The sequence below is a fragment of the Panicum virgatum genome, chromosome 2N (assembly GCF_016808335.1).
Source record: "Panicum virgatum strain AP13 chromosome 2N, P.virgatum_v5, whole genome shotgun sequence".
Lineage (NCBI taxonomy): Eukaryota > Viridiplantae > Streptophyta > Magnoliopsida > Poales > Poaceae > Panicum > Panicum virgatum.
This window is the reverse complement of record NC_053146.1, coordinates 43,084,890-43,109,144: the sequence shown is the minus strand read 5'-3', so window position 1 is coordinate 43,109,144 and position 24,255 is coordinate 43,084,890. Positions and strand designations below refer to the sequence as shown.

The 24,255-nt window shown below is 54.4% G+C and overlaps 2 protein-coding genes across 3 annotated transcripts; one reads left to right on the top strand and one right to left on the bottom strand.

Moving 5' to 3' along the window:
- The first annotated feature begins 1,027 nt into the window (after positions 1 to 1,027).
- LOC120662650 lies at positions 1,028 to 2,667 on the top strand. The gene is made up of 4 exons (XM_039941753.1): positions 1,028 to 1,092; positions 1,385 to 1,790; positions 1,883 to 2,299; positions 2,369 to 2,667. The coding sequence occupies exons 1-3, from the start codon at positions 1,028 to 1,030 to the stop codon at positions 2,072 to 2,074; spliced, it is 663 nt and encodes a 220-aa protein (XP_039797687.1). The 3' UTR covers positions 2,075 to 2,299; positions 2,369 to 2,667.
- Positions 2,668 to 18,243: 15,576 nt separating this feature from the next.
- LOC120660579 lies at positions 18,244 to 22,692 on the bottom strand. 2 transcript variants are annotated; one of them, XM_039939154.1, is made up of 5 exons: positions 19,501 to 22,692; positions 19,107 to 19,388; positions 18,941 to 19,007; positions 18,729 to 18,821; positions 18,244 to 18,601 (listed from the first exon to the last, which is right to left on the bottom strand). In XM_039939154.1, the coding sequence occupies exons 1-5, from the start codon at positions 19,950 to 19,952 to the stop codon at positions 18,461 to 18,463; spliced, it is 1,035 nt and encodes a 344-aa protein (XP_039795088.1). In that variant the 5' UTR covers positions 19,953 to 22,692; the 3' UTR covers positions 18,244 to 18,460. The 2 variants fall into 2 exon arrangements, with proteins under 2 accessions (XP_039795088.1, XP_039795089.1); XM_039939155.1 differs by lacking the exon at positions 18,729 to 18,821.
- Positions 22,693 to 24,255: the final 1,563 nt, after the last annotated feature.

Below are 24,255 nucleotides of genomic sequence, written 5' to 3'. Positions count from 1 at the left end.
AAGTTTCAGGTCAATCTGAGAATGTTTGGCGTATGAAATGATAGGTTACAGAGAGGTTTAGGGGCTAAACCAGGATCAGGGGCCTATTTATAAATATTTTCGAGAGGGCAAGGGCTTGATTGGAATTTTAGAAAATATCATGGTCACTCTTAGAAAGAGTAAGGATCTAAACATAAATATTTTCTGTATGGTGGAGGGACTGATCCGTAATAAGGGAGAAGAGGGGGGCTTCTTTGGAAAAGAGCTAAAGAGGAAAGGGGTTCTTAAATAAAAAGGAAAATGAGGAGGGGGCTCTGCACAAAAGTGCCTTCTCCTTCCTCCCGACAGGGAAAAACAGGGGAGGGGCGCACGGGGGGCGGCGGCGGCCCTTGCCGGCCGTCCGAGGCACGGTGGCAGCTGTGGCCAGGGGAAAACGGAGAGGGGTTCACGAGGAATCGATTCCCCCCTTTTATTTGGGCGATGGCGGTCTGTGAAGGCGGTGCCACGGCGGCGGGCTGCGGCGGGCGGCGGCGGCCGTGGTGGCGGCGCTGCAAGGTTCGGCGGCGGCCGTGGTGGCGGCGCTGCAAGGTTCGGCGGCGGCTGGGGCTAGGGGGAAAAGGGAGAGGGAGGCGAGGAGGTTCTTTTCCCCTCCTTACCTCAGGCAGGGGCGGCGCGAGGAGGCGGCTCCGCGGTGGCCGGCGGAGGCGGGCGGAGCTGTGTGTGGCGGCGGCGCTGGGAGCTTTGGGAGGGGCTACGCGGTGGTGGAGGCGGTTGTGGAGCTCGGAGGCGAGGTGGAGGGCCCTTTTATAGATGCTGAAGGCGGTGGAAGGAGGGAACGCGGTGGTGGCCGGCCGGCGGGCATCCCGCGGCCATTAATGGCGTTCGGAGCGTCGCGGAGCGGCGGCGCGGGCGGCGAGGAGGCACAGGGTGACGGGACGGCTCGGGCAGGCGCGAGCGGGGCAGGCGGCGAGCATCCGGGTGCGTGGTTCACGTGGGAGTAGTGCGTGCGCGTGGACAGGGGAGGGAGAGTGCTGTGCGGCCGGCGGCGATGGCGGGGCGCTGTGCGCGGCTCGGGCGGCGCGGCGAGCGGCGCGGCCACGTGGTGCGCGTGGGGTGGCCAGGAGCAGGCGCGCGCGCGTGGACGGGGAGCAGAGAAGGAAGGAGGAGAAGGGAGAAGGAGGGAGAAAAGAAAAGAAGATAAGGAAAAAGAAAAAAAGAAAAAGAAAAAAGAGAGGGAGAGAGATAAAAATTGCTAATTTGCTGATGATGGATCATGAAGAGATTAATCAAGGGGGATTAGGCTTAGGATGGATTTTGGATGGAAAAGAAATCGAGCTCGAGACCAGTTTTGCAAAAATTTGAAAAATGATTTTTTAACGAGTGATTTTAATTAGTGAGTTGTTAGAGATCGAAAACGCGGGCGTTACAATGAGGATCAGCTTTATGTTCTTTTGGGACTGAGAACAGAGGATGAAGCTGGTGGTCTTCCTTCAAATGAGGATCAAACTACTACAATCAATGGTAGTACAGTTCCTGATATTGACACTAGAGGTGCCGCAATTCCTGTTGACGATGAAATACCAGAGGAGAGGGTTATCGTGTATGACCCTAACAACCCATGCATGAATCTTGGCACTGTGTACCCTAACATGGTGGAGTTTAGGTTGGCTGTGAGGCAGTTTGCTATTAACAAAGAGTTTGCTTTACACACCGTGAAAAGTGACAAAGAGAGGTTTATTGGAAAGTGCATGGCACCAGATTGCCCTTGGCATATTAATGGTCGAAAGCAGCGTGATTCAAATATTGTTATGGTACATTCAACTTACCTTTTAAATAATTTTTGTTGTTTGAATGTACTTGATTATTGAATTGTGGCAATGTTCTGATTTCTACATAACTGCAGGTGACAGCACTGACTGATCTACATACCTGTACATCCAGTGCTAGGAGAATGACTACCACACCCACTGCTGCTTGGGTTGCTTCAAGGGGTATCAACCACCTCAGGAAGGACCCAAATATGGGCCCAAAAGATCTAAAGAAGAAGCTGGAAGAGGATCACAAATGTGAAATTCACAAATGGGAAGAATGGTAATAAGAAATCAAAGAAGGCTGCTGCAAATAATCCTGTACAAGGTGAAAATGTAGTTGTCCAAGAAGAGAATGCTGCTGTCCAGCCCCCAGAAAATGTTGTTGTCCACTCTGAAAATGCTACTGCTACTGCTCTCCACTATGAAAATGTTTTTGTCCAGCCCCCAGAAAATATTGCCACAGCTAAGGCAACTATTCTTGCAACAATTCCAGACAGAGTTACTAGAAGGTAAATTCTTTGGGATGAGTTTATTCTGTATATATGCTTTGTCCTGATTTTTTTCTCCAATGAATGCAGCCGCCTTGCTTTCCTACTTGGAGAAGGTACAAGTTCGTCCCCAACAAAGCAGGCTCCGAAATCAAAAAAGAGAGGAGTAACAAAGAAATTGACTCCAAGGAAGCTGAACCCGAATTGAGACTGTACTACTATAAGTTATGTATGAACTGAGATGTAATGCCTATGTATGAACTGAGATGAGATTTGGCTATGTATGAACAGAGATGTCCTATGTATGAACTGAGATGAGATTTGGCTATGTATGAACTAATGTATTGTCTATGTCCTATATATGAATCAAGTTGTTCTGTGGTCATGCTGAATTTTTTTTATTTTCCTGTGTATGAATTAATTTGGTCCGCAGCCATGCTGAATTTTTTATTTGTTTATCTATGCATTAATTTGGTCTGTAGCATTTTTTCTTGGCCATGGGGTTAGGAGGGTGCGGTCTGCACCCTGACACCTAGCGCAGGGAGGAGGAGGCCAAACGGCCTGTGCGCAGGGAGGAAGAGGCCAAACGGCCTGTTTACGAAGGAGCAGCTAAGAGATATGAGGTAAGGGGCAAAATCGTCCACTCAACAGACTTTGTAATATAGTCAAATGAGCCGAAATGACATTTTAGCGTGAAGGACACAGTTCATAAGGGCAATCGAGCCAAGCCCACAACTTCGATGGCAATCCAACGAAACCCATTTCTCATAAGGACAAAATCCCAATTTTCTCTCGCTCACCGCCACTTGCCCCCGAAACGGCCGGTAATCATCGCTACCTGCCTACCTCGGCGGCAGGTGGTTCGTCGGCCTCGCGGCGTCGCGACAGGCGCGTGATTGGGTGCAGGATCGAAGCCGCCGTCCGTGTACTATACCACTCTACGAGAGAGGCTGCGGTGGTAACGAACAGCGGGGGAGGCCGGGCCTTGCCGTGGCTGCAAACGGAATAGCATCGACAGTTCCAGCGCTGGACATGGCTTTCACGCATGCGCAGCTCTGATCATTTTGTTTTCGTTCCAGCGATGGCGATGGGCGAGGGCTGCCAGTGGACTGGCTGCCGGAGTTATTAGAGGCTCTATTTATTTTCGCCCATTTGGATCTTGTTTTTCTGAGAAATAAGATTTTGTGATAAATTTGTTGTCTGAATAAAATGTGTGTTTAATAATCATGATTATTAGAGTGATTTTTTGGGGTAAGTGGTAAAATGTCTAAAGTACCGTGAGACTGATGATATCTTTTTTTTTACTGAATACAAGCAAAAGTCAATAATTCTTATAATTATCCTGACTAGATAATTAATTATATTACAATAATATCAAATATTTATTAAAGTTAGATCTTAACCAAAAGATAGGTATCCTTCCATTCCTACTTTTTTCCTACTCACTTTTCTTTCCTCCTTTCTCTCATCTTTATCTCTTCACGCAGCAGCGCAGCCCGCCGCTCGCGCATGCCCCTGTCACTCCTTGAGTCTCGCACCTGCGCCCGTCCCCGCCTCGAGCTCCAGTGTCAGCTGGCCACCTCGAGCCCTCGGCACCGCCTCTACCCACGATTCGAGCACCCTTCGAGCACCCTTCGGCTGGCAGCCTCCGCTCACCTCGAGATCCCATGCCGGCCGGCAGCCTTCGCCCGGGTGTGGAGCTCCCACGCAGGCTAGTCACCTCCGCCCACGGTCGGTGTGGCAGCGTGCAGCAGGGGAGGTGGGGAGGTGCACGTGTCAGCAGGAGAGGCGAGGGTAGGTGCACCGGAGCGCGAGCAGGAGGCGGCGTAGGGAGACAGATGGCAGGGAGCGGGTGTAAGGTGGGAGGGGCGTCGGGGAAACTAGGGAGAGGAAGTGAAAGGCAGATGAGGAAATCGGGATTCGCTTACCAATTACGCCCATTGCAAGAACGCAATGGGTTCTTGTCCTTCAGTAGTGGTAATTCCTTTCGTCCAAAAAAGGGCATGGGATTTTTCGCAGGCATCTTCCCTGATCGTCGCTAGCGATGGCCCCGGCGGTGTAGTGGTGAGGTGTTCAAAAAGGGAGACCTCTTTAGCATCTCAATAGAGAGGCGGGGGGGGGGGGGGAGCTTTAGAAAGGGGAGGGGGAGCCGAGTGTGTGATGGCATAGAAATCTCAAGCGAAGACGTCTTCTTTATGTCAACAATATGTACCTGGAAAATGCAATGGTTGTCATTCCAACTCATAAATAAGGATAACGTATACCTTCCGGCAAATAAGCAACTTTCTCTAAAGCATTTCATACACTAGTGAAAATCGATGCATCAGTGACAAATGGTATTCGTCACTGTAGGTCCACAATCCGTCACAAAGAATGTTTCGTGATGAATTAATGACGAAATTTACTATGTCACAGAAGCCACGTCAAGTTTGTTCCACCATGACGTAAGGCTCATAAACTTCATGGAACTATTTTTTCCAGTGACGAAGGAACTTTCGTCGCCAAACCATTTTTGCTATTGCGACGCGTCGCAAAAATGTCACCGGACGTCCGGAACCACGTGTCCCTGTTAACGCCGTTAGGTGCCGTCCCAGCAGCACGTTTCGCCGACAGATGGACACAAGGTGGGCTACCAAAAGGGCACGTGGTAACTGGTCATGAGCCTCCTAGTTCAGCCACGTGTTGCTTTCATGGTTGTCCACTAGTCACTTGAGTGTTTGGTCACATGTCTCCTCAAGATTGTAACACGTGTCTTCTACTTACTTGCCCACATGGCACTACAGTGCTGCCAAGTCTCACTGCCTAGTTGTGACATGTGGTGTCAGCCCACTTGTCCATGTGGCCGTACTGTGCTCGACCACGTGTCGCCACCGGGTTGTGACATGTGTCGTCTCCGTACTTGTCCATGTTCCACTACCATTGTCGGGTACCATGATTAGGGGCACCGTAACCAGGGGACTAAATCGCCCTCAAAACGCAAAACACACATTAGGCAATCAGGCCCACAAAGGCCTACGGTCTCCTTCTGTTATGAAGGGAAGGAAAGGACTCAAAGAGGACCAATTAACACTCGGCCCATGGCCTGGCTCCACAGTGCAGCTCATCCGAACCTCCTCGAACCCGCGGAGCGATCTCCGCCTCGCTCGAGGCCTCCCCGCCGAGACTCTCGACAGCACCCCGCATCTCCGCCTCTCTCGAGGGTAGTGAGCCTACCCTCGGAAGAGCGGATTAACTCCGTCTCGCTCGAGGCCACCCCTCGGCAGAAGGAACTAGTGACCCATCTGCTCACCTACCCGCCGTACGGAGGCATTAAATGCCAACAACTCCACCGCAACACCCGGGTCAGATGGCGTCAGGCCACCACTCCGCACAGTGGCTGTGACCGGGGACCCGTCCGGCAACTCCGGACACTGCTCCGCCATCCCCGGCTCTGTGACAACACTGTGGGAACCTGCGTCACTCAGTCCCGACGTACTCGGCACTATTATCACCACTGTGCTGCCAACTCCCCGTACTTCCCTCGTACTCTCCCCACCGCGAAACCCTCGATCGGCATGGGCACAACCCTCGAATGTGGCCCGGGCCTTGACCGGAGCAAGACTCCCGCTTGCAGGACCCTCGAGACGCCACCACGTCGAGCACGGAGGACGGTACCATCCACAGCAATCACCACGACGCCCGCTGGAGCCGCAAGGACGCCGGCGCAACCTCCGCAAGGCCAAGGACGACGCTCAGGACAACCGTATGCCCGATGCCATGATCTCCAGTGCCCCATAGTATATTTTCTGCAGTAGTTGTCCACTGTGCGCCCCCGATTCGGGGAGAAAACGGTGACTTCTTCCCCCTCCCGTACATGTACACAGCCCCTCCTTGTGTCTATAAAAGGGGGAGGCGGGCTCTATCTCCTCGGACTCTCTCACTCTCTCGCCTCCACGCTCTCATACGACCAACTCCTTAGCTTAGCCCGCTCATTCTCCTGATATTGGCACTTGTCTCAATCATCTAGCAAAGACTTGGGAGCTTCACTCCCTCTCTCGCCTCGCTTGTACCCCCTACTACAAGCACCCCGGTGCAAGATAGTACAGTGCGCTCGCACACCTTTGCTGGACGTACGGCCCCGCGGCCGGAACTAGGATAAATCCATGTGTTCCTGTGTTACCTCTTGCATCAACCATCTAGGGTGAGGGATCACGCAGTATCTTCACTAATTGGTGCCGGATCGCCGGGTCAGGACACCGACAGTTGGCGTGCCAGGTAGGGGTCCCTGTGTGATTTTTGTCTTCATTCTCTCTTGTTCTCTGGATTTAAGATGAGCCACGCCTACTCCCGGTGGGCATAATGCTTCGGTTCGGGAGCCTCGACTTCATCGCGACCGCAACGGTTACGACATGGAGCTTCTCCCGACCGAGGCCAACCCCGACACTCCAACTCCACCGCCTCAGCACAGGAGGCGCTCGGGCCAGCGCGCGCGAAAAGTGCGCATAGAGCGGTGCAGGGCGGCTCGCCTCAGCTCCCCCTCATGGGTCGAGGCTGGCGTGTCGCAGCCTGGTGCCGCGGCAAATGGCGTCACCACTTCTTCACCACCACCGAATATGGCCTCTGTGCTTCCCAAGGAGGGCACGACTGCGCCGTCGCCCTTTCCCTTCGGGATGCACAGTGCCGCCACGACCTACACCTCTTTGATCAGCACCAACATGAGCGCATATGAGGATCTGCCGGGTCATCACCTCATCTCGATCCGCAACCTCATCGCGTCGTCACTCGACAATTCCTACCCCGACACGGCCGACGACATCAACTTTTTCATGGACAACTTCACGGCCACGGAGTGGGACTACTCTGGGGTCCGTGACCTCGACGCTTTTCGGTCGTTCTAGCTCGCGGCAAACTACTACCTCACATGCTCCGAAAACTCCAGCGAGGGGGATTACGATCCCACTCGGGAGTGCTTCATGGTCGAGCTGGCGGATGGGGTGGTCGATGAAGCGCCGAGCGATGACAGAAACAACGAGGAGCCCCCACCAGCAAACCAAGCAGTGGTGCTGGTCGCAACGCCAGCTGCTTTGTCAAGCTCGGTGGCGCAACGGGCACAGCTGGCGTAACTCACGGAGGTTGAAAAAAAGGCTCGAAGAGGAGCAACGGCAGACGCGACTGCTACGTACCGCGCTCGAGCAGGAACGCACTGCGCGTGGTGTGCGCGCTCGAGCGGCGGGGCGTGTCGCCCAGGAGCGGATCCTGGCCGACGACAACGTCGACAACCCACTGGACCTGAAAAGGGCCAGCCTGAAGCTCGTCGTGGCGGCTTGCCTACTTCAGGCCATGCCCGATCCCTCAACGACCAAAGGTCGCAACCTGCGCAACGAGGCACGGGTGCTCATCGAGCAGGCTGCGGTGCAGCAGGCTGAGAGCTCCACGTCTCGAATGCGCTCAGAGGCATTGGCAATGGCCTGTGCGACTGCACAGCAAGACCACGAGGCCTCGGTGCACGTTCCACTAGGAGGAAAGGGCAAGGCAGCCGCGGCGGACGACGCAAGAGCACCCTCGGTGCATGATCGCATCAAGAGGCCTCCTGTAAAGGAGCGCGTTCACGACACACGTGGACACACCGACGACGGTGACGCCCGCAACATCATCAACGGGAGGAAGTACACCCCTCGACGGGGTGGCCGCTTCGACCCTGAGCACGACAGGTGCGTGTCACCGGAGCCTCCGGGCACCCATGTGTTCAGTCGGGAGATTCGCACCACTCCCTTTCCCCCACGCTTTCGCCAACCCACAACCCTCGTCAATTACTCGGTAGAGACCGATCCCACGGTCTGGCTTAACGACTACCGCCTGGCATGCCAGCTAGGCGGTGCGACGGACGACGCGGTCATCATCCGCAACCTTCCTCTTCACCTCGCCGACTCCACATTAATGTGGCTCGAGCATCTACCCGCGGATCAGGTCCACGACTGGGCTGATCTAGTCAAGATCTTCGTGGGCAACTTCCAGGGAACCTACTTGCGCCCCGGGAACTCCTGGGATCTCCGAGGGTGTCGACAGATGCCCAACGAATCCCTGCGCAACTACGTGCGACGCTTCTCCAAGCAATGCATCGGCTCCCTAGTGTCACCAACGCCGAGGTCATCAATGCCTTCCTCGAAGGCACGACGTGCAGGAACCTGGTGCACGAGCTCGCATGAAGCCATCCCGCCAGTACCAACGAGTTGTTCGATGACACCACCAACTTCGCTTCCGGCGAGGAGGTAGTCAGTGCCATCTTCGACAACAAGGCGAGCAAGCGGAAGGAAGATGAGCTTGCGGAGGGCAGCAATAGCAAGACCAAGACCCCCGCCAAGAAGCGGAAGCGGGGGAAGAAAGGAAAGAAGCCGGTCCCACCGAACTAGCGCAGACAGGGGCAAGCGGAGCACTCCGACGAGGCCTTCGTCGCTTCCCCAGATTGCAAGGGCCCTCGAGGCCCCCCTCGAGGAGGTGGCGGTCTGTTCGACGACATGCTCAAGAAGTCGTGCCCTTACCACAAGGGCTCGGTCAATCACACCCTCGACATGTGTGAGATGCTCCGCAAGTACTACAATCGTGTTGCGCATCGCGACGAGGACAAGAAGAAGGATGTGGGCGACAAGGGAGGATATGGCGAGTTCCCATCGGTGGAGAACGTCTTCTTCATCTTCGGAGGGCCGACGGCGAACATGACCTCTCGGCAGCGCAAGCGCGAGCGCCGGGAAGTCTTCTCCGTCACCAAGGCCACACCATCCTACCTCGACTGGTCAGAGGACACCATCTCCTTCGGCCGTGAGGACCATCCCGACTACATACCGAACCCAGGATAGTATCGACTCGTTGTGGATCCCATCATTGGCAACACTCGCTTCTCCAAGGTGCTCATGGACGGAGGCAGCAGCCTCAACATCATGTACGCCCACACCTTGGAGCTCATGGGGATCGGCTTGGACAAGCTCCGCCCCAGCAAGTCGTCGTTCCATAGTGTTGCGCTGGGGAAGCAAGTCCAACCCCTCGGCCAGATCGACCTGCCCGTCTGCTTCGGCACGGTGGCCAACTTCCGCAAGGAGGTGCTTACCTTCGAGGTGGTCAGGTTTCGGGGGGCATACCATGCCATCCTTGGGCGTTCATGCTACGCCAAGTTCATGGCGATCCCCAACTACACCTACCTCAAGATGAAAATGCCGGGCCTGAAGAGTGTCATCACCATTGGCTCCTCGTTCAAGCACGCCTACGAGTGCGACGTCGAGTGCGTCGAGCACGCCGAGGCTCTGGCGCTCGATGAAGCCCTCGCCGCGCAGCTGCAGGGGATGGCCGAGGAGGCCGTGGACTCCAAGCAGCGGCACGCAGGCAACTTCGAGAGGGTACCAAGAACGTCGCCCTCGACCCAAAGACCCCCGACGTCAAAGCGCTGAAGATCAGCGCCACCCTCGACAGCAAATAGGAAGTGGTGCTCGTCGACTTTCTCCGCGCCAACGCTGACATCTTCGCGTGGAGCCCTTCGGACATGCCTGGCATCCCGAGGGAGGTCGCCGAGCACTCCCTTCATATCCTGCCGAACTCCAAGCCGGTCAAGCAACGCCTGCGGCGCTTCGACGAGCTCAAGCGACGGGCGATCGGCGAGGAGGTGCACAACCTTTTAGAGGCCGGATTCATCAAGGAGGTATTCCATCCCGAGTGGCTAGCTAATCCTGTACTAGTTACGAAAAAGAGTGGGAAATGGCGGATGTGTGTAGACTACACTAGTTTAAATACAGCATGTCCTAAAGTTCCCTTTCCTTTGCCACAAATTGATCAAATCGTTGATTCAACCACGGGATGTGAACTTTTATCCTTTCTTGATGCATATTATGTTTATCATCAAATCAAAATGAAAGAGTCCGACCAGCTCGCGACTTCTTTTATCACCCCTTTCGGCATGTACTACTATGTCACGATGCCCTTTGGCCTTAGAAAAGCCGGAGCCACATACCAGCAATGTATGATCCACGTGTTTGGAGACCATATCGGGCGAACCGTAGAGGCATATGTCGGCGACATCGTTGTGAAATCCAGGAAGGCGGACGACTTGGTAGCCGATCTCAGGATCGCGTTCGACTGCCTTAGGGCCAAAGGGGTAAAACTCAACCCCAAGAAGTGTGTGTTCGGAGTCCCTCGAGGGATGCTCTTGGGTTTCATCGTCTCCCAGCGGGGCATCGAACCCAACCCTGAGAAAGTCTCGGCCATCACTCGGATGGTACCGATTCGAGACCTAAAGGGGGTGCAGAAGGTCATGGGTTGCCTAGCGGCCCTCAGCTGATTCATCTCGCGCCTCGGTGAGAAAGGCTTTCCTCTATATCGGCTCCTGAGGAAATCCGAACGCTTTTCGTGGACCCCCGAGGCCCAGGAGGCCCTCAACAAACTCAAGACATCGCTCACGAGCGCTCCAATCTAAACACAACCGATGGACAGTGAGCCCCTCCACCTATACGTGGCAGCCACGACTCAGGTCATCAGCGCAGCCATCCTTGTGGAACGACAAGAGGAGGGACACGTCTCACCCGTCCAGAGGCCGGTGTACTTCATCAGTGAGGTGCTGTCTGAAACCAAGATGCGGTATCCACAGGTTCAAAAGCTGCTCTATGCAGTAATCTTGGCTCGGCGCAAGCTGCGCCACTACTTTGAGGCCCACCCCGTCACCGCGGTCTCGTCTTTCCCCCTCGGGGAGATAGTCCACAACCGGGAGGCCACTGGTAGAATAGCCAAGTGGTCAGTGGAGCTGATGGGAGAGACTCTCACCTATGCCCCTCGCAAGGCAGTCAAATCCCAGATCTTGGCAGACTTTATTGCCGAGTGGACCGACACTCAGCTGCCCCACCCCAGATTCAAGAAGAATGCTGGCTCATGTACTTCGACGGGTCGGTGATGAAGACCGGTGCGGGCGCGGGCCTGCTATTTGTCTCACCCTCAAAGAGCACATGTGATACGTGGTGCGCTTGCACTTCCCGGCGTCGAACAACATGGCGGAGTACGAGGCCCTCCTCAGCGGCCTCCGCATCGCCATCGAACTCGGCATCAAGCGCCTCGACGTCCGGGGAGACTCCCAACTCATCATCGATCAGGTGATGAAGGAGGCCAGCTGCCACGACGAGAAGATGGAGGCGTACTGTAACGCTGTACGTCGCCTCGAAGACAAGTTCGACGGGCTCGAGCTCAACCACATTGCGCGCAAATACAACGAGGAAGCGGACGAACTGGCCTAGATCGCATCTAGGCGGACCACTGTCCCCCCAAACGTTTTCGCCCGCGACCTCTCCAAGCCATCCGTCAACTTCAAGAGCCCTGCGGAAGCAATCGAAGCAGCACCCGAACCCTCGGGGGCTGCGACCGTCGAGCCATCAGCCAAAGACCCCTCGACGGAGGAGCCCGAGGCCATGGACACCGACATCGAGACCTCCTCGGTAGACGAGGCTGAGGCAATGGAGATCGATAAGGCCCCGCCTCCACGAGACTGGCGCACCCAGTACCTCGACTGGATGATTCGAGGGGTCCTACCCTCGGACCGTGCTCAGGCGCGGTGTATCGCCAGGCGGGCCAAGTCCTTCATCTTGATCCATGACGAACTGTACAAGCACAGTCCCTTGGGCATTCTGCAACGATGAATCCCCATCCCCAAGGGCAAGGAGCTGATCCGAGACATCCACGCTGGCATCTGCGGCCATCACACCGCGCCGCGCACCCTCGTGGGCAATGTGTTTCGGCAGGGTTTCTACTAGCCCACCGCAGTCGCTAACGCCACCGACGTCATGCGAACCTGCGAGGGCTGCCAATTCTACGCCCGGAAGACACACCTCCCAGCTTACGCTCTGCAGACGATCCCCATCACATGGCCTTTCGCCGTGTGGGGATTGGACCTCGTCGGGCCTTTGCAGAAAGCGCCCGGGCGCTTCACTCACTTGTTGGTATCGATCGACAAGTTCTCCAAATGGGTCAAAGCTCGACCCATCGGCAAGATCAAATCCGAGCAGGCTGTGCTATTCTTCACCGACGTAATCTTCAGATTCGGGGTTCCGAACTCGATCATCACCGACAATGGCACCCAGTTCATAGGCAACTTGGCGTTCTGCGACAACTACCATATACGCGTGGATTGGTCAGCTGTGGCACACCCACAGACCAATGGCCAAGTGGAGCGTGCCAATGGCATGATCCTACAAGTCCCTAAGCCAAGAATCTTCAATAAGCTGAACAAATTCAGCCGATGGTGGCTCATGGAGCTACCCTCGGTAATCTGGAGCCTACGGACGACCCCAAGCAGAGCCACGGGCTTCACCCCGTTCTTCCTCATCTATGGCGCCGAGGCCGTCCTCCCCACGGATTTGGAGTATGGGTCGCCAAGGCTCAAGGCCTACCAGGAGCAGCAAAACCATCAAGTCCGCGAGGACTCGCTAGACCGAGTGGATGAGGCTCGAGACGTGGCGCTCCTACACTCAGCACTCTATCAGCGATCCCTACGAAGATATCAGGTGTAGAGGATCTGACGTCGAGATCTCAACAAAGGGGATCTAGTGCTGAGGCTTCGACAGGACAACAGAGGACGTCACAAGCTCTCACTGCCCTGGGAAGGCCCATACATCGTCGCCGAAGTGCTCAAGCCTGGCATGTACAAGCTGGCTAACGAAAATGGCGAAGTCTTCACCAATGCTTGGAACATTCAGTAGCTACGTCGCTTCTATCCATAGAATTCCAAGCTACTTGTATATAGTTTGTACTTATATTCAAAATTTCCCAAAGCAATAAATAGTATGCTTTACTTATTTATTTTTTGGGAACCTTCTGAACCCTCAGGGGCTCGGACGCGCACGAACAATGAGGTAGGCTCGACTTTACCCTCGGCAAAGCCAAGCCTCCCTCGGGGGCTACTACGGGGGGAACCCCCGAACGTCCCCAAAAACGCCAACGTAGTTTCTCGTATACTTGAAAAAGTAGACGCAAGGCATAAACAACTATGGAACGGGATCGGTCGAGCCGCGGGTTGCCTACACCTTCGAGATACAGCATCCCCACTCACCTCCCTACACTTAAGTTGCTTATGAACACAAACTTCCACGCTGAGACCTATCTAAGGCGCATACGAGAACACGGAAATTAAAGTAAAGAAAATGAGGGCTCGAACGCACAAGGCCACCATCGGACACACTGTGAATATACATTAACTAGTTTTCTCACACAAAAATAGTTACGACAAAGTACTGACTTATTTACATGGTCTCCACGGCCCAAGACCTCTACAAGTTGCCTTATTCCCCCTGCGCATCCTCAACAACGTCTTCTTCGGCTAAGGGGGGAGGTCGTCCTCAAGTTTCTTGGACAAGGCGGCGGCGAAGCCCTCGACGGCGGCATCGGCCTGATCCATCGCAGCCGCTGCGACATCCCCGTCGACGCCGGGCGCGACGACGTACCCCGACAACACCCGCTTGAGGTCCATGTCGTAGTGCGCCGAGGCCACAACAAGGGTCCGTTGAACACCGAGGCGGAAGGCGCTCATGATGTGCTCGGCCACCCGACCGCCCAGCGATCGCAGGCCGCTGGCCACCGAGCTACCGGATGAGGCCCCCTCCCCCTCGAGTTCCTGGCAAATGGCCATGGCGGTCTGCTCCAGGTCTGCATGTTCCGCCTGCATCGCAGTGAGCACGGTCTGGACGGCTTCCTTCGCCGCGGTCTCGTCTGCCACTGCCTTCCTTAGCTCTGAACGAGGAAACAAAGATAAGTCTCGGCAAACCAAGAATCAACTTAAGCAAAAATGTCATATATATTCACCTTTGATACACCCCTGTGCCTCCTCCAACTCAGCCTGTGCGGCGTCCGCCCGCTCCTGGGACGCGGACAAGGAGGCCTCCTTCTCCTTGAAGGCGGCCTCTTTTTCCCGGATGGCTACCTCTCGCGCCTCGAGGGTGACGCCCTTCTCCGTGAGGGTGATGGTGAGCATGGTGGCGGCCGCTTTCTCACGCTGGAGCTCAACCTCCTTGCGCTGGAGCTCGGCCTCCGCGCCCTGATGTTCGGTCTCCTTCGCCTCGAGCGCTTTATTCTTCTGCTCAAGCGTCGCTCCAGCTCGCCACAGCTTGGCCTCATGCGCCTCGGCCTCCTGGGCCTTCTGGTCAGCCACGGCTCGCTGCGCGTCGCACTCACTGTTGGCTCGGGCCAGCTCGCGTTCCAGACCGCGGATCCGCGTCTCCAAGGGTGTTACCTAGTCGACCCGGATGTTGGGCTCGTCCAGTTGCGCGACCAGGGTGGCATTGTATCGATCGAGCCAGTGCACCCTAGAGTACAGCCGCGCCAGCCTGTCGCTCGCATGGACAGCAGCTGCTGTAGATGAAGAAACGTGAGTGGAAATCATATGCACAAAACCGGAAATGGGCAAACAGGACACTCACACTGTTGACATCGCGATTCGCTCGAGAAAAGAGATTCAGAGCCCGGGAGAGTTCCTCCTCGATCTGGGCCCCGATGGCCATATGTGCTCGCCAGGTGTCACCCTCTTCCCGCTCGGCGTGGGTGAAATCCGGGGGGGACGATATGCGCTCGCCTGGCGCCACCTTCTTCCCGCTCGGCGCAGGCAAAATCCGAGGGGACCCTGGACTGAACAATCGCATAGTTGGCCCCATGACCAGGCCCCTCAGACGTCCCCGCACCGAAGACACCCTCGGAGGCTGGGACGAATTCGGCGATCCGGGCGGTGGCACTAGCCGCGGCGGCCGGGTCGATATCCTCCGACTCCCCGTACTCCTCGCTCAAGGGCAGCTCCACCACCACACCACGTTTTCTGGCGCCATCTGCACCATCGCCGCCGCAGCGGCACCCTCGGCCCCGGCCCTCGCGAGCTCTGGGACGAGGGTCTCTCCCACCACTTGTGCCGTTAGCGCCGTCGCCACTGCCGTGGCACCCTCGACCCCAGCCCTCGGGGGCCCGGGGGCAAGGGTCTCGCCCTCTTCTCGGCTGGCGGGGCGCTCCTGCTTCTGGCTAGGCGACGTCACCCGCTCCGCCCTGGCCGGCTTCGTCCCCGGCATCCGGCCGAGCGGCGTTATCTATGACGCCTCGGCCGGGCCCGACTTCGACATCCGGCCATGTGGCGCTCTCCGCGCCGCCCCGGCTAGCCTCCTCCCCGGCGTCTGCCCGAGTAGCTGCCGCTGCATCGCTCTAACCGGCGTTGTTCCCGCCCTCCTGCGCTCGGGTCTGCTGGGCCGATTGGGCCCCCCGAGCCATTGCCTCTCGGAGCTTTGCGGCCACCACCTCTAGGGTCTGGTCCCCTCTGATTGGGGGCTGCGGCGCCGAATGTGGTGTCGCACTCGCCCCGATCTTGAGGGCCTTGTTCGGCGCTAGGTAGACCGGATCCTTGGTGGTGGCCCTGTGGCTGGACAAAGGGGGAGAAATGCTGAAGTCAGCAGGACCGGGGGATCGAATAAACAAGTGCGAAAAACAAAATCAAGATCTCTTACTCTGACAGGGAGCTCAGGCTGCACTTGCCCGTGCCGCTCCTCTGGGCCCACGGCACACCGACGCCTCCTGATGACTAGCCGGAGGGCGTCACCCTCGGGCCGGCCTGAACCCTCGGGGCTGTCTGCCCTGGCATATCCATCCTCGCCGCAGATGCCCTGCCGCCTGCCGGTGTTGCGGACACAGACGTCCGCCTTCCCGTCGCTGCCGCTGGCACGGGCGATCCCCCACCCGCCCCAGGTGCGTGCGACCTCCGTCCCGTCGTCGGCGCGGATGGATCCCTTCCTGCCGACGGTGCGGGAGACCACTATCCTATCGCCGGCGCAGGCGACCTCCGCCCCGAAGCCGGCGTGGGCGACTTCCGCTCCATCCTCGCTGCAGGCGTCACCACAAGTGTTGCTGGCGAGAGCCTCCTCTTGCCCAGCTTCATCGTCGATGCCTCGTCGCCGGCCCCTCGCTGGGCCGGCGGGAGACTTGCACCCGTCACCACCTCGAAGTCATCCGACTCTGAGAAATCGACCCTGCCAGTCGAGGAATCCTCCTCCTCGGTGGACTCAGGTGTGGACGGCGGTAGGACGCCCTCTCTCCACGCTCTGGCGCATGCCATGTTGTGGTTCTCCTTCTTCTCCCTCTTCCTGGCGGCGGTCTCCTTCGCCTTGTCCTTCCTCTTCTTCACCGCCTCTGCGTGTAGGCGGTTTGCTTCACGGACCTCGGGAAGCGGGGGTTTCGAGACAGCCTTTACGGCTTAGTCCTTGCAAGCACGACCAGATCAAGAAAAAAAAGTAGGGGAAGAAATGATGCAAGATCAACGACAATCGAAATCCGGGCTTACCAAACTGATGTACCCATTCTCGGGGTGCATCTTGATCTTCCAAAGATCCTCGGGGTCGGAGGGGAATCGCACCACCGCGCTCCTCGCCCTCTGGGCAGTGGCGTCAAAGGATAGCAGCTCGCTCGACACCCTCGAGCCCTCGGCCGCGGCCTCGGAGGTAAGGTCGAAGATCGGCAACCTCCTCTCCATGAGGGGAATCACCCTCTGTCGATGGAAATTTGCGATGACGGCGGCTGCCATCAGCCCCTTCTTCACCAAATGCTGTAGCGCATCGATGAAAACCTCGAGCCTGGCTTGTCGCTCGTGGACCACCCCCAACCCCACGAGTACGGCTTCTCCCAGAGCACCTTGTCGGTGAACGCTGGGAGCCGCTCGTTGTCGTTGCGCAGGTAGAACCACCCTCGGGTCCACCCGGCGTTGTTCGTGCTCATCTTGCTGGGGATGTACAGATTCGCCCTCTGCCCTCACACATGGAGCATAAGGCCACCAGCGTGGGCATATCTCCTCAGCTAGCCCTGGGCGGAGTCAGTGTAGAGCTCGCCGCGGAATATATGGACACACAGGTCCCAGTGCGCCTCCACCCCCAAGTAGCCCTCGCAGAGGGCGACGAAGACCGGATGTACATTGAGTGCGCAGTGCTTTGCAAGACACCAAGGCAAGAGGATGGGCCCTTCGTGATCCTTCTGTTCTCGGAAGGGCACATCATGTACAATGAGAAGGGAGATGACACCAGGACGGTTCTGCCAATACATGTTCGTTTCTCCTTTCATAGGTTTTTTGATGCAATGCTATGGGAGGGGTCGATTGTGGCACTCAATCTCAGTGGCCTGGAGGAACATTGCTAACAAGACCATAGCGTACCCAGATTAAGCGAAGTGAATGGTCCTGCTTTGTGTCGTCCAATAAACGCACAGGTGTGGTGTGACTTTGTTCATTACACGGTCACCTGAGAACCGAACTATGATCATCGCCATATGGGGAGATTTCGTTGGATGGCCTGACCACAGGAGATCTCAGAGCCAGCAGTCAAGGTGCTTCACGGTTGGTGGTCTTTATGTCTACGAGCTACACACCAGTGGTGACAAATGGACGACGCAGAGAGGTTTCGAGGGTCAGCGCTCACTGTTCTTGGGTGGAAACTATCCATCACTACGTCATAATCCCTAATTGCAGACGCGGATAGAAGGTCATTGGACACGAAATCCTTTTTCTGTTGGCAAATTTGTGTCACTGATGTGGTGTCATTGGAGACGCGATTTTACGCATCTGCATTAATAATCATTAGAGACGCGGTTTTACGCATCTGCAATAACTGTCATTGGAGACGCGCTTTTACCCAGACGCGACTGGTAATGCTTATTCGAGACGCTTTTTGATCAACACGCGTCTCCTTTCTTGGGATATCCCAGACGGGGTTATGTGAACCGCGTCTCCTTTAAATAAAAATGGAGACACCAGTATTACTCAGACGCGACTCTAATGAATTGATTAGATACGCGTTTCAGCATAGACGCGTCTCCTTTAAACAAATAGCCCAGACGCGTTTATGTATAGACATGTCTGTGATTTGTTTTTGTTTTTTTTTGCTCACAGGTTTAGCAGCTAGCACAGGTCATTGGCAGAACATGCATTAGCACAGAAAGACAGGTTCATCATCTTGCATAGTACACCACATAATTGGCAGAACATGCATTAGGACAGATACACATCATCACCATCATACATAGTACAAGAACAGCACATGTTCATCATCATCTTGCACAAGATCAAACTTAATACATACACAAAAACAGAATATGGTTTCATATCCTGCAGCTTTCATATCCTGCAGGCCCTTGGTTCATCTTTCACAGTACAATTGGCATTTTTTTTGTTCAAACATAATTAAGACCTGGATTGTCGCAATGTAACTCTCCTTTCGGGTTGATCACCTGGGACATTATGAAGGAGGCAATCCTTTCTCGAATCTTGACCATTACATCTTGGTCGATGGGATTTGTCATCACTTCAAAATCCTGTGTATTTCAGTAAAATTTTCTTAGAGTTTTAGAACAAGGCACAAATAAAGCAGAAGGATAAAGTTGATTTGTACATGCAGAATCTAAATGCAGAAAAAAATTATTGGGAAAAGTTTATTTGTACCAAAGAATTATCCAGTCCTAGTATTTTCATAGCTTCTAGCATGTGATATGTTGTGTAGAAACCACAGGTATTACCAGCAGATTGCTGGTGGCACTAGCAACAATTAGACAGAAATACAAATATTAATTTATTGGAGAATGAACAGGTCAATGCACAAAAATCACCAAAGACACTTAATCCCTTATATACATTTGGTCTTAACATGCACTTACCGGGAACTGGGAGACACGTGTCAAGCTCTTACTTCCCTTCCCCCTGACTGGGTATGAATGAAATGCCCTACAAGCATGGAAATTGAAAATTGTTTATGCTCAGTTATTCATCACTGTTCAAAGTTTACTTATAAAATATGGTGATGGTTAGGAACAAAGTACTCACTCATCAATTACTTCTTTCAACAAAGTATGATCATGTGCCTTGGACCTGAGAGAATCGAAGCACAAAACCTTGCTCCACTTTGGAATAATTACCACTAAAATCCAGTGGCCACCGGGGTTATGTGGAAACATAATTATCTCCTTCTTAGCATAATGATTTAGGGCCCTTCCCAAATAATCCGCCACATAAGATTTATCAGATGTTATATTTGATAGGGACATTAGCTCAGGATCAAGAAAGCCCACAGGCATGGCCTTTGACTTAGTTTCTTGAAGCAGAGATCTAAGAAAATAAAACCAATGTCAAGCAAACATACGGAACGAAGTAAAACTATACATTACCCTAACTAGTGCTATATGCTGGTGTCACAGATAGAAGAGGAATTGAAACTTACAATGTGAAACAGCGCAGAAGTGACACATCCAATGCATCAAGTTTGAAGAGGTCATATAAATCATCGAATCCAACAAGGAAAAACTCTATGTCACAATCACGCCAAAAATACTGACGCCTGTACTTGACCACAATGCCATTTTTCTTATTTCCCAGACAACCTTTCATGTAGTAAGTGTGGAGTGCAACTGTTGAAGTTCCAGTGACAAGTAGTTCTGCATCTATTAGAATAGGTTGTCCATAAGTGAATTTGGGGTGTGCTTTTGTCCATACATTTGATGGTTGTTCCTTGGATTCCTTGGCAGCAGTAGAAGCCGCCTTCTTCTTCTCACCAGCAGAGGCCTTCTTCTTCACAGCAGCAGCACTAGCAGGAGAGACCAGCATGATGATCGTCAACTCAGCCAAGGGAGTGAGTGAGTGGATGCAGATCAGGAGGACGTAGAGGACGGCCATCGTCCCCTAATTGGACGACGCCGCATAGGACGAGATGCAAAGCTCCCGCGGCGACCAAATGATGACGACCAAGCGCGCGCGGTGAGCTGCTGCCTGGTCGCCCGCAACGACGACAATGCAGTGATGCGTGGCGGTAGTGATGCGCGGGAGGGTCCAACGGCGGTGGGAGGCCCCCGGCGGCGGTGGCGCGGCAGGCCGGCTGCAGGGGAGTACGCGTACGCGTTTGGCGCGCACGGGTGGCGCGCGGTGCCGGGGCTGGCTACCTAGGCGCGATCAATCGAGCACGAGAGGCATCAGTAGCGTAGGGCGTGGGTATACGGTGCTCCGGTAAGTCGCCGGCCGGCCAGTCGATCACCGGCTTGCCAAAAAGCAGAGCAGACGTGAACTCCAACTGGAAGAGAGCGAGTGAAGACAGGGCTTCTCAAAACGCATCTGTATATGTATCCTTTTGCAGACTTGTTTTGGTTAAAACGCGTCTACAATTAACGTGTCTCGGATAAGTAATTGTTGGAGACGCGCTTTAAAGACACGCGTCTCCTATCCTCTGCATAAAAGCAGACGCGTTTTGTTGCTCCGCGTCTCTACTACATCACAGACGTGTTTTCTGATGAAGCGTCTGGGATAAGTTATCATTGGAGACGCGTTTTGTTTTTCCAAAGCCTAGAAGAACTTATTGGAGACGCGTTTTAGATCGAAACGTCTGGAAATTCGTTTTGGAGACGCGTTCTAATATTTGCGTCTCGAAATATAGTGTCTTCTTTGATCGTTTCTTACATAGTGCATTTTGGTATGAAGTAAAGGAAACAGCCGACAGACAGAAGCTTGGACATCTCTACGTCTCGGACCAGGTGGGAACCGATATAGTAATCTTGCCAGCTGATTGTCCAGATGGTAGAATCAGGCACTACGAGCGGCTGCGTCTCTGTATCCCGCGTGTGTCGTTGCTTCAATTGCAAGCTCCTGTGTTCATCCGGCCGTACCCATCGATCAATTCGAAACAAAAGCAGTTGGGATGAGGACGAGCCACCACAGTGCAGAAAGATCTTACGACAAAATATCCATTTATATCCCTCAACTTTGCCCTTATATTGGCCAATCTAGTCCCTCAACTTTAGTTTTTTTGGTCGAATTCACCCTCGTGGTGATATAATGCTCCATATTGGCACGAGACTATGCAAATATCCTTTTTACAATTAACACAAATGGAAGAATTTTAGTGTCAGCGGTAATTGAGGAGGGGAAGGAGGAGTCAAGGGTAAAAATACTTGACCACCTCTAGGTCGGCCCAACCTCCGAGGCGGTGCAGCGTCGTCAACGCGTCGCGTCACTAGTTTGTGGGTCCTTGCTTGCAGGCCCATATCTCAGGTGTATGGGAGTTGGGGATTTAATCTCCCATCTAAAGTTCAACTAGAGTCTTCCTCGAGAAAATGCAACACAAAACAAGACCTAATGCACTAATTCACACTATATCGTGTAGCTAAAAGAACTCAAAAGCAAGCTAGCAAGATCAACAGAACAAGAACTAGAATAATCAATGATCTAGGGGCAGATGGACTTCACAGAAAATCCTGCAGTCCTCTCTGCAATACAGAATCAATCCTTTAGGGACCCATGGTTCCCATGGTGAAGGACCAAAACAGGCGAGCAGAGGAGGGGTGAATGGGAGCCTCAAATGCGATCTAAAAAAATCAAAGAGATAAAATCCATATTGCACCCGACACACCTCGAATGACGAGTAACAGTACCACGTAGCTCAGGACGGCTACTGACACTAGGATTACCTCCACGAAGACACACCACTCACGTGCAAAAGAAACTCGGCAAGAAAACTACATACGGAAGCAAGACATGCACACGTGAAAACTAGAAAGCAATAGTGAACCAAATCACCAAAGAGAAATGAGCTACAAACATGAGCAAACGTTAGTTGAACAAAAAGCTACTAGCTTGAGAAAATTAAAAGTCTACACAAATAAAAGTTACTATTTTTATTTTGTTTTTCTTTTTATCTTAGCCCTAGCAAAAGCTAACTTTTCTAGTTAAGAAGAACTAGTAACAAAAAAGGCTACTCGCTAGAAAACTAAGCACACTAACTCTACCAGCTAAACAAAATTAAGCTACAACAAAAAGGCTCGATTTGCAGCTGAAATATCTAGTGAGGCATTTGATCAAGCACCTGGTAGGCAAGTTGCAGTGGGTTGCGTGCGTGCACCTCCAGCTGCAGCTGCATGGTTGCCTGCTCTGCTCCTTCGGGTGGCCTGCCTGCGCCAGGCCTTGCTGCGCACCCCCTGCTGCTGGGCGAATCAGCGTTGCACCGCCCGCAGCACAGCTCCCTCAGGCCTGCACCACCAGCACACCATACCTCCCTACAGCAGCGCTCGCTGCACCACCAGACCCTGAGCGCCGCGCGCAGCCCTGCTTCAGACCACAGCGCCGTGCATTGCCACCACAAGCCAAGCCCCCTGCACCAACAGAACAAGAACCGAAGGCAAGCAAAATTCCAGCGCACAACGAACAGCGACACAGAGAAACAAAAGGGAAGCAGCAGGAAACAAGAAATTGATCAACAATAAAAGCCCGGAGGGCACTAGGAGGGAAGGGCCTTCTTTCCCGGATACAATTTCAGAACAAAGTCTCAATAATCCATGGCAATTTCCTAACCCTAAGAGAAGAGAGTTAGGGGGAGAAGGAAAGGAACTAGAAGAGGAGGGGCCCGAGATAGAAAGAAAAGAACACAGAGAGCTCACGGGGGGCTGCCTCTCATCCTCTCCTTTGCCAAAAGACGATTTTACCCCTATACTACTAACTACACTTATTACACATCCAGGGGCATTTTGGCCCAACTTTTTCTCGGAACATCGGACGAACCCGGCGACTCATGACTTTGCTTCGCCTCAACGCAAGCTTCGCGATCCCGCCATCTGTCCTCCGAACTCCTCAGGCACTCCGCCCCGATTCCCGCCGGAATCCTTCCCTGGGTTTTGAGGCCCAAACCCAAAAACCGACCACCGATCTTCTGATCCTCGACGCATGTCACCACCGTCCTCGACCGCTTGGGCGCCAAGTCTTCCCGAGCCTCCGCTTGACTTGCACGATCGCCTTCTTGACTTGGTCAACACGGTCACCCCGTGTACTCTTGCGCTTGTCGATGTCCCCAAATGTCAGTCACCGCAGCTAGTCGCCCGGCCTTCTGGTCCCTCGGTCCAAGCCCAGCATTCGTCCTTCACCACTCCCGGTCCATCGGCACGAACCCGCCAGACATTCACCTTCGCCGTCGACCACCGCCTCCGACTTCCACGACTGCGCGCTACAAGCCAAGAAACACGTTGCACAACATGACTCATGTCACGGTTAGTCATCAACCTCAACCCGAAACGCAGTCTGCTGACAATCACTCATCATCAGGCTCGAACCACAAGGGCACAGATCAACCTTGTGTTCGCACATGGATTGACTAGACGACTGCAATTGCTGCCTACGCATGGACGAGCCCCGGGCGACAACGGTTCCGCCGGCTCCGGCAGCGCGAAGTCGTCGTCATACAGTCTCCATTGTGTTCGCCAGATGCTCTCGCGGTGTGGCAAGCAGCACCGCTGACACCCCATGTTGCATAGCATTGGTCAACCGCTGTCGTGCACCGCCGGCTCTGCCCCAACTTCTTCGTCCTCGCCCTCGACCTGTCACATGTACCGCCTTGCAGCTTCGACGTCCTCGGCACCGTTATTGGCCCTATAGAGGAGGATGACGGCCACATATGCTGCCACATTGTGCCCACGTTCGGCTGCGCGGGCGAGCTCCACGATGCATGGCCAGGGCATAGACGCGCCTGTACTGAAGGCATTTTCGGGACCGGTGGTGAAGCAGGCCTCCGGGTTGCTGATTTTGGTCAGGTGAGCTTAGAGGGCCATGACGCCATCGCGGTCGTGGTTCTTCCTCCACATCTCCTTGGCGGCCCGCTCTAGTGCGATGCGCTGGCCGACGGCACAGTTGCGGCACACGAGACGCATGAAATAGCATGTCGCCCGTAGGCTACGGAGATCGGGCCTTGTAGACTCCAAGGTCGCAGCAAGGTGTCCCGCGATCTGAACTACCAACTCCGTAGGGAGCGCATCCATCGACGGCGGGCGCCCACCTCATAGCCATGATTTGTGATTGCCGTCGCGCCGACAACATCGCACATTGCGGACCACAACAATCTAAGCGCATCATGGATGGTGCGCAGCCGCGTTGACGTATGTGAGCTGGAGCCGGTGGATTCTTGTGGTGTGGGCCGTGAACTACTCCTGCTCTCTCTTGCCTCCTA

Coding starts and splice junctions, on each gene's coding strand:
- LOC120660579 (XM_039939154.1), bottom strand. CDS start 19,952: ATGGCCGTCCTCTACGTCCTCCTGATCTGCATCCACTCACTCACTCCC. Junction 19,008..19,106: donor TTGAAAGAAGTAATTGATGA/GTGAGTACTTTG, acceptor CCATGCTTGTAG/GGCATTTCATTCATACCCAG. Junction 18,602..18,728: donor TAGGACTGGATAATTCTTTG/GTACAAATAAAC, acceptor TGAAATACACAG/GATTTTGAAGTGATGACAAA.
- LOC120662650 (XM_039941753.1), top strand. CDS start 1,028: ATGGCGGGGCGCTGTGCGCGGCTCGGGCGGCGCGGCGAGCGGCGCGGC. Junction 1,093..1,384: donor GGCCACGTGGTGCGCGTGGG/GTGGCCAGGAGC, acceptor GTGAGTTGTTAG/AGATCGAAAACGCGGGCGTT. Junction 1,791..1,882: donor GTGATTCAAATATTGTTATG/GTACATTCAACT, acceptor ACATAACTGCAG/GTGACAGCACTGACTGATCT.